We start from the raw sequence: 9,621 nt of genomic DNA on the forward strand, positions 1-9,621 counted from the left end.
TGGACAGCCTGCCAGATCTCTTGTGCCCACACCGCCATGGTCAGCTTTCCTGCTTTGCCCGAGCTAAGGGTCAGAGCCAGATCTTCTGCCTGTAGCAGCGGGCACTGTGCTGGACCAGCTCTCCAGAACTGTAAGGGTAAGGGGTAGAGCCAGTTTACCCAAGTGTCACAGCTGTCGAGGGACAGGGCCAGCTTTTCCCATCCTTAGGGCTGGCTCTCCAGCTCCAACGTGCTGCCCAAGCAAGGGTGCAGCCCACTCTCCCTGGAGTCCTGTAGCCAGCAAGGGGCAGGAGAGAGGGGCCATCCCGCCTGAGCCCATGCCAGCAGAGGAGGGGTCAGCTCTCCCGCACTCATATCCACACACACACCCCACAGAGTCAGCTCCACGGTGCTGCCCGGGGAGGTGTGGCCCTCACTCCTGAGTGCCGCTGCCAGAGAGGGCTGGGTGGAGATATTCTTCAGTACACATCCTCAGTGACAGTGAAAACTGGCTTATGGGTGTATGTGCGCCAAAATAGCTATTCTGTATAAAGCACAATAATACACATACACATAGAATATGTGGCATTAAAAATGAGAGGGAGTGAATAGAAAAAGGAAATCTAAAAAGGTTCTTTCAGAGGCAATTAAACATGAACTCTGCTTCAGGAACTCATGAGAAATCAAGATACGAATGTAACTCTACTTGGATGATAATTCAAAATCTATGGAGTTAAAAAAAAAAGGTAAAAAAGAAATCAGTTACTCTATTTCTAAGCAATGCACTTTTTTGGCCTCAGCTTCTCTTAGCCAAGGTCATTAAATTTTTCAAAGAAAGAGTTGGATTAATTAAAAAAACAGGCTTGTAAATCATTAAGTTTATAACACACAGAATACAAACCCAAAAAGTAAATTTATTTAAATTACTAAAATAGCTTTTAAAGTTATTTACACATTAACTGTTGCAATTATTTTTCCTGAAAGATAAAAAGCAATTTATTTAAGTCATTGGAATATTCAATAAAACATTTCCATTTTCTTATGCTATGCATGTAAAAAATAAACTTTCAAAAACGTTTTTATAATTCTTTACAAAATAAACCCTATCAGTCTAACTTGACTGAAACAGATAATAAAGGTACAAATATTGGTAGTCCTCTGGGAAGAAATTGGACTACTTTCTATAACCCACCATGAGACTCTGGGTAAAGAACGGTTGACTAGGACTCTAACGTAGTTTTCTCATTTAGATGTCTATGGACAGGAACTCGAGGTGCATCTAGAATTGTAACAGTAGAAAACAAGCAGCAGCAGACAGATGAGGATGCCTAGTTATAAATACAAACACCCTACAATACTATAGCAGTAGAGACCTAGGTCCACCATTCCTCACATGTGGTAAGGTTCACTCTTTTTGGCTTGAGGTACTCAATAAAATGATCATGTGCATAGCATATTTCAGTTTTGTTATGGACTGCCATTCATGGACTTCAAGTACTCAAGCCCAGCAGAGAACTGTCTGCCCACTTTTGAAGTTGTCTTTGTGTGTTGTGTACTGGGAGTGGGGAGGGGTGCAGTGGGTGTTGAGACAGTGCATCATTCTGCAGCTTGGGCAAGCTGACTTGAAACTCACTAGATAGCTAACAATGGCTTCTTTAATTTCCCAAGTGCTGGGATTGTAGATATGAGTTACCTGACTTTAAAATGTGTTTCTACTGCTAGGGGATGTTCACTGGCAGAGCACGTGACCAGCTGGTGTGGGATCTTAGGTTCAATTCCTAGTATTGGCAAAAAAGTAAAAAAAATTAAATAACAATTAAAAAATCAAAACAAAACAAAACTCAAACCATCAAGTTGAGGATGTACCGGAAACTGTTAATTTCTTTAAGATAAAAACTGTCAGGTATCATCAAAGAGAATGCTTTGAATCTGCCTACCTTTCAAATTGTTAAGAGTAAGGAAATACACTGCATAATGTACAAGCTTAAAAAATCTTGGGAGGATCATGGAACTCTGTTTTTTTTTTTTTTTACTGGGGAGCAGGGTTGAATTAGGGTCTTGATGTATATATGTGTATATATGTATGTATGTACGTATGTGTATATATGTATGTTTGTACGTATGTACATATGTATGTATGTATGTATATATTCCAGGCTCACTTTGAACCCGAGACACTACAGTCTCAGTCTGATGAGTGCTGAGGTTACAGGTGTGTGGAATGCTGGTCACTGAGCCCAGGGTACTGCACAGGCTGGGCAAATGCTCTACCAATGAGCTTTAGCCTCATACAAACAACAGGAGCATAAGCCGGGCGGTAGTGGCGCACGCCTTTAATCCCAGCACTTGGGAGGCAGAGGCAGGTGGATTTCTGAGTTCGAGGTCAGCCTGGTCTACAGAGTGAGTTCCAGGACAGCCAGGGCTACATAGAGAAAGCCTGTCTCAAAAAACAAAAACAAACAAAAGAACAGAAGCTTAAAAAGCAAATTGTAACAGTTTGAGGCTGCAGCCTAGGCATGCCTGTGTGACCACTCCTCAGAGGATCTTTGTCACTTTTATGTTTCTTCCTTTAAGAAGTAACATTTTGAGTTTTAAATTTATTATTTTTATTTTTTTAAGACAGTGTCTCATGTAGTCCAGGGTGGCAGAAAACTCACTATATAGATGAGGCTGGCCATGAACTTCTGCTCCTTCTGACTACCCTGAGACAGATCACAGGTGTGGTTTACCATGCCCAGCTTGCAACTATCTTTTTTTTTTCTTCTTCCTTTTCCTTCTCTATTGAACAATTTCCCTTCTCTTTCTACCTCCAACCCCTCCACCCCTCTCTAAAAGCCAGTAGCGGAGGGACTACTAAACTGCACACCCAGTTCTGTTTTTATAGGTAGGAGCTAAGGATCACACATTTAAATGGCATGAGAGAAAAAGTAATGGGGAAACCCATAGCTACAATGAGGGAGCTGTCAGCCATTAAGGTCACAAACACAAACAAACCCAAAGTTAAAGAGAAAGCTGGTTCTCTGACGTCACACCACAGCAAGAATGATTCGGTCAGAGTCAAGGCAGACACTCGGGAATTGCATATACCGTACACTATGCTAAATACCTTTAACATGGTTCATAGTGGAAATAAAGAAACGATTTTCTCAAATCACAGATAGGCTGCATAAGTGATTTAGTTATTCTGCATTTATGTATGAACTTTACTTCCTTTAAAAAGAAACCAGTTTTCAAAAACTGCTTCAAAATCCGTCTCTGGTTGTTACAAGGTCTGAAAATTGTTCAAACTCAAGACAGGATTTCCGTTTCTCTCCCTCATAAGCAGCTGCCCGCTTTCAGAGTGTTCTCAGGCTGCACAGGCAGCACAAGGTGAGAGATGCGGCTCCAGAGCCCATTCAGCTTGTCTGGGTCCATGTGGTTGTAGGAGCTGGCCGTGCCAGAGCTGGTGAACTTGACTTTAAGGAAATCCCTCACTTTCTCTTCAACTTCCTTTAGGCCTAGATTGGCTTCCAGCGTCTTCTCCTCCAACAGTACAGTCAGGACGAGGGCTACGTCTTTGAAGGCTGCATTCTCATGGTCACAGTATTTATAGAAGATTAAGGTTGAGCCAGCCGGCAGGGATTCGAAGCGGTGTACCACAGCTGCATTCTGGCCATTTCTAAATCCATCAGTCAGCTCCTGATCAACTTCATGCTTGACGAGGTCACTGTCCTGAGCAGCTTTCCCGGCCCCGTCAATCCGGATTGCACGGACACTACGGAAGGAAGAGTAGGCGTCGGCAATCTGTTCACTCAGACACTTGAGCACTTCTGCAGCATCTTGGGCTGCAGTGAGCAACAGGATGGCAGGCTGGGGCCGAGGGAGGGAGCTATTCAGATGTTTTTCTAGGAATGTTGTGCCTCTCTTCCACAGCTTCTCGTTTTGACTCTGGTACTTAGACTGGAGTTGTTTCATCTGGTTCTGGAATTCTTGAACGGCAGTGGTTTCTACTGCAGGGGTATGAAAGAACCAAAACATTCCCATGGCAAGGGTGGCAACAAGCCCCAGCAGCCACTTTATCTTGACAGGAGATTCACTTGAGGATTGTACAGCTGCTTCTGCTCAGAAAAAAAAAAAAAAAAAAAAAAAAAAAAAAAAAAAAGACATATGTCACATTTTCTTAGATTCAAGGGTGATTTCTTTTTGTGAGTATATGTATGTGTGTGTGTGTGTGTGTGTGTGTGGACACAGGTATTCATCCTACAGGGGCTGAGTGCAATGGAACCTACTAGAGTTACAGTCCCAGGTGACTGTGAGCCCCTGAAAGGTGCTGGAATTAAAATTGGGCCCTCTGCATGAGAATTACATGTTCTTAACTGCTGAGCTGCATCTGTAGTGCCATGCATGACTTTACCTAGAACTCAGCATGTAGACCAGGTGAGCGGCACACTCCCTGCCTCTGCTTCTTGAGTGCTGGCATTAAAGGTGTATCTGAGTAAGAGGGAGAACTTTAAAAAGGGGGAGCTGGTAATTGTTTTTTCCTTAAGAAATAAAAATATCCTCTTCAATAAAAGCTTACATGCCTAAGTTATGGATATATATCATAAATGTAAGAAAAGCAATGATTTCTAAAGGAAAAAGAATTTAGATACAAAATTGTGTAAGCATAACTTCAGAAGTAAAACTGTTTATAAGACTTAGGAGCATTTTCTAATATTTGGGAAGTAAATAATGGCTACTTTATAAAAAGCACTGCTTAATCCAGAAGCCCAACAGTTACCACCGCTATCTCCCCAGGGTGGAGTATTGCTCAAGTACATAAATAGGGAGTCAGTATGCTTTCCAGACGCCACGGCAGCATGTGGACTAAGCCATGTGAACCCACCAGACTAATAGCTTCCTTTGTGGCATGCAGGTTGACAGTGTACAACTCTGGCACTGAGCGTGTCCATGTTACTGGAGATAGTTACATTATCATTTACACAATGTTTTTCTATCTCCACAGCATTTTTGAAGAGAACTTTACTTACCAATAAATCTACTTCTGAACCTTTTATTTATTAATTACTTTAGCAGATAGATGTGCTAGGGTCCTTTGGAGCAGCAGATCTCAGAGTACGGCCTGAAGCGATCTTAAACACTACTTGGCAGGTGGAGTCCCTAAAGCTGACAGGAAGACACTTTTGGTTTTTGCACGGGTGATACTTGTCCTGGTGGTGAATCAGCTAACACGGGAGGTCTTCAGGTGCTGAGGCAGGGGTCACTGAGGACTGACTTAGCTAGCTGTCTTAGCAGTCATTGTAGTTTTCTCTGCTACCACATGAGGTTAAAAATGAATGGTGGATGCCAGGTGTTGTTAATCCCAGCACTTTAGGAGGCAAGTTAAGTTTCTCTAAATTCCAGGATTCAGAGAGACACTGTTTCAAACCAAAACCAATACCACAATTAAAACCAAAACCAACCAACTAAACAAACAAAACCAACAATTAGGAGAAGGGCTGATGAGATGGCTCAGCAGGCAAAGGTGTCACTAACATGATAGCATGAGTCTGTCCCCAGTATGTTAGAAGAAAACTGGTTCCTGAAAGTTGTCCTTCCATCTTCACACATATGCACACACAATAATAAGTGTAGTAAAATTTAAAGGGGGAGAGAAAGAACCTGTTTCATTACGACTATCCTTTATGAAGTAGCTAAATGAATTTGTTCTACCTAAAACAGTCGTTGGGCTGGGGCACGGTGTAACTTGGTGTAAATGTCTAGTATGTGTGAGGCCCTAGCACAGTACCTAGCACCAAAACAAAACAAAAAACAAAACAAACCAACAACAAAAACCAAACCCACCAAACCTCAAGACTGTTAACCCTCTGAGCACTCGTTTTCTCAATGCTGTCGGCTGTACAGCATAGACAAGCTGTCCAAAGGAAAGGGCTTTGTAACTGAGCTGCAACTTGAGTCAGCACTTCTGAAAATGTATTATTTTTATTTGAAAAGTAATTAATAATCTATGATTAGTTACACTCCTGCATTTCACAGCTTCTTTCTTGAACAATGAGCAAAGTACACTGGTACTTTCAGGCAATACTTGTTGTCAGTGTAACATTCAAACCTTCAAGTGAAAATTAGAATTCTGGAAATACTGTTCCTACCATTATAAAATTGACAGCTACCAATACTTAACTTTAAAAAGTGTGTGTGTGTGTGTGCACGTGTGTACATGTAGGTATATGCCCACATATGAAGATCAGAGGACAATTTGTGACAGTCAGTTCTTCCCTCTACCATGTGGGTCTAGACGACTGAACTCGGATTCAGACCTATGTACAAGAGCTTTTATCAGCTGAGCCATCTCATCGCCCCTTAGTTTTTAAATTAGTTAATATTATTTTGTGATTCAAGGCACTGAACTCATGTCAATCCTCCCATTGCTCCTCATTACACAATTATCATCCCTAGGACTAGGATTACAGGCATGCATCACCATTACTGGTAATATTTAACTCTTGAAAGATCTTGAGTTTGATAGTGATATTAACAAATGTAATCTTTTATACAGTACACAGTTTGTCAACATTCAGAAAATGTGCATACCATTTCCTTTGTTTTCTTGAGAGAAGGTTTCACTATGTAACCTTGACTATCTAAAACTATGTTGGCCAGGCTGACTCAAACTCAGGGTTGACTCTCATGTCTCTCCCTCTGGAGTACTGGGATTACCCTTGGGATGCTCCTGGCTGCACACTGCTTCAGAGAGAAGTCTCACTCTGTAGTCAAGTAGGATTCTCCTACTTCAGAGTCTCATCATGCAGGTGAAAATCTGATACCTCAGTAAATCAGTATTTTCTAATTACTAATGCACGATATTTCATTCAAATTCTAAGGATTTAAGCAAGATGTGGTGGCACATGCCTGTAACATCAGCACTTGGAAGGCAAAGCCAAATAACATCAAGAGTTCAAGGCCAGCTTCAGCTACATAGTGAATTCAAGGCCAACACAGGCTACATAAAAGCTTGCCTCAAAAACAACACAACACACACACACACACACACACACACACACTCGCACGCACGCACGCACGCACGCACAAAATGACCTCCCCCGAAAAAAACAGCAAAAAGGAATTACCAACTAAAACAATTCTAGAAGATGGCAATGAATTTTAAGAGCACAAAAAAACCTCCCTAACAATTCCTGGTTTCCTGTTTCAGACTGCACTTAAGGACCTGCTGCTTGCCTGCCGCTCCATGTCCTCTGCCCACCCACTTCCACCTCCTTCATCCTTCCTGAGCACTTAGTTTTACCTCCCAGTCTTCCTTCTGGTATTTTATGCTTTACCCACATTTATATTTATTTATATGTACATACACGTAAGTATATTGTAATTTATACATATATACATGTGTTCCGCGCCTCTGCTGCCCACCAGCAGCAATGATGACAGAACACCGAGACTTCTTCTCTCAACGGTTTCTTCTTCTTCTTCTCCTTCTCCTTCTGCTCTTCTTCTTCTTCTTCTTCTCCTCCTCCCCCTCCCCCTCTTCCTCTTCTTCTCCTTAGGTGCTGCAGGTCTGCTTGCTTCTGTGGAGTGGCGTGGAATGGCCCTGACTGCCTGGAGAGAGCTTCTTATATACCCAAGCCTGAGCTGCCAATTCCTCCTTGATTGGTTCTCCGGCAGACCCTCATTAGCATACACCTGCTCGGGAGAGGTGCATGCGCAGCATACACCCGCTCGGGAGGGGGCGCAGTGGAATCGTCTATTGCTACAGTGTATCGGGAACCATCTTGGATTTTATCTTCCAAACGACTGCCTACATATACACTGATACATTTCAGGCTAGAATTTGCATGTAAGAGAACATACAGTTTCTGTCTGAGTTTGGGCCACTTTCCTTAAGGCTATACTTTCCAGACGCATCCATTTCCTTGAAAATTCCATAATTACACCTTTCTCTACATCTGAATAAAATGCCATTGTGTATGTGTGTGGAACACATTTTGATTATCCATTCACCTGCTGATGGACATACCGGCTGGTTCTACTTCCTTGCTGTCATGAATAGAACAGCCATGAACATGGATGGACATATAAGAGTCTCTGTGGCAGGACATGGAGTTCTTTGGCTGTATACCCAAGGGATATAGGCAGCTCTGTAACTTCTGGGAAACCTCCATACCGATCTCCATAATGGCTGCGCTAGTTTATCCTCCCATTAGAAACGAATAGGAATTCTTCCTCCCCCTACAACTTCACTAGTATTTACTGTCAGTTATTCAATGCTTAAGTTGCAAGGAAAGTCTACAATTCCATAAAAAGGCTTTTAAAATTCTTCATACCTGAATAATATTTTTAGGTATCTAAAAACAGAAGTGGGTGTGAGAGTCCAACTAAAGTTTATTAAACTAGAGATTAATGTCTAGGTAAATACGAGTAGCTTTAACCCACTTTTTAAAATTACTATATGACCCTGCAACTCCACTGCTGGGTATTTATCCAAAGGGATGAATTCAGTATGTGGAGGAGACATCTGCATCTCAGGTTCACTACGGCAATGATGCATAAGAGCCAAGCAGTGGAGACAATTCAGATGTCTATCAACTGATGACTAGGTACAGAAAATCATCCATAAAAAAGAATCCTGTCATTTACAAATTAATTGAAACTCTTTATAGGTATTTTTGTCAATGTAGAGAGACATAAAAACTTGAGAATCACTAATAATTGCTTAGTACTAATTATTCAAGGAAACACGCTTTGGGAAAAAGACAGTTCTTCAAGACTATCTACAAGGTAAGTGTTCCAGTTTAGTTCAAATATACCTCTGTGACTTCAAAACCAGCAGCATTTGTTTTGATCACACTTTGAGCTTCCTTCCTGCTAATCCGGCCCACTTCAGTGTAATGGAAAGGGTTGCTTACTCACTAGCAGATAGTTTTTAGTTAATTTCTTAGTGGCGTGTGTGCACAGGCCATGTGTGGGTGCAGGCATGTGCATGTGGGTCTTAGTGTAACTGTGCAGTTGCTTTTCCCCTCCACCTCTATGTGGTTCTGCAGCCTGAACTCCGGTGCTGAGGCTTGGACAGTGAGATTTTACTCACCAAACAATCTCTGCAGCCCTACTTATCAACATTTATTTTTGGTACTATGAACAATAAAGTCAAGAGGAAACTAGATGTTTCATATGGTTTGCCTCCACAGAATTCCACTGCTGATATAGCCTATACTTTTCCCATGGAAATGCTTATATGATACTTCAAATAGCATGAAGTCATACTGCTGTCAGAAAATGTTTTAAATTCAAGCCTACAAGTTTGGTCCACATAATGAGTAGGCAGACTTACGTTGCCTGGAGGTTGATGGAGCCTGGTTTCCAAAGTCGGATTTCTGAATGTTGTTATCTAAAATAAAAAGTAATTTCAGAAGACCATCAATTTTATGTTTTATTTGCCCACGTATTTTCATTACAGAAGAGAAAAAGCAGAGGTCAAGCAGAGGTCGAAGGTCAGGTAGAATATCCGAATGCCTGCTATACTGAAGGCCCCTCCGCAGTTAATCACAGCAATGCTAATCTAGTAGAGAGTGAACATTTAAACATTCAGTGGAGAGAGAAAGCCTGGCAGCTTATTTATTAGGAATGGTAACTCTGGAACAAAGGGAAGAGGGCA

The 9,621-nt window shown here is 41.8% G+C and overlaps 1 protein-coding gene across 4 annotated transcripts in view; it reads right to left on the reverse strand.

Annotated features, from left to right (window-relative positions):
- Positions 1-872: 872 nt before the first annotated feature.
- Positions 873-9,621, reverse strand: part of Tor1aip1 (torsin 1A interacting protein 1) — a 32,887-nt gene continuing 24,138 nt past the window's right edge. For all 4 annotated transcript variants that reach the window (XM_031385433.1, XM_031385459.1, XM_031385452.1 and 1 more), the window contains exons 10-11: positions 9,298-9,354; positions 873-4,075 (exon numbers count right to left, since the gene is read on the reverse strand). In XM_031385433.1, the coding sequence (XP_031241293.1) occupies positions 3,294-4,075; positions 9,298-9,354 (839 nt within the window). In that variant the 3' untranslated portion in view covers positions 873-3,293. The remainder of the gene's footprint in view (positions 4,076-9,297; positions 9,355-9,621) is intronic.

This window comes from Mastomys coucha, unplaced genomic scaffold (genome assembly GCF_008632895.1).
Source record: "Mastomys coucha isolate ucsf_1 unplaced genomic scaffold, UCSF_Mcou_1 pScaffold1, whole genome shotgun sequence".
Classification (NCBI taxonomy): Eukaryota; Metazoa; Chordata; class Mammalia; order Rodentia; family Muridae; genus Mastomys; species Mastomys coucha.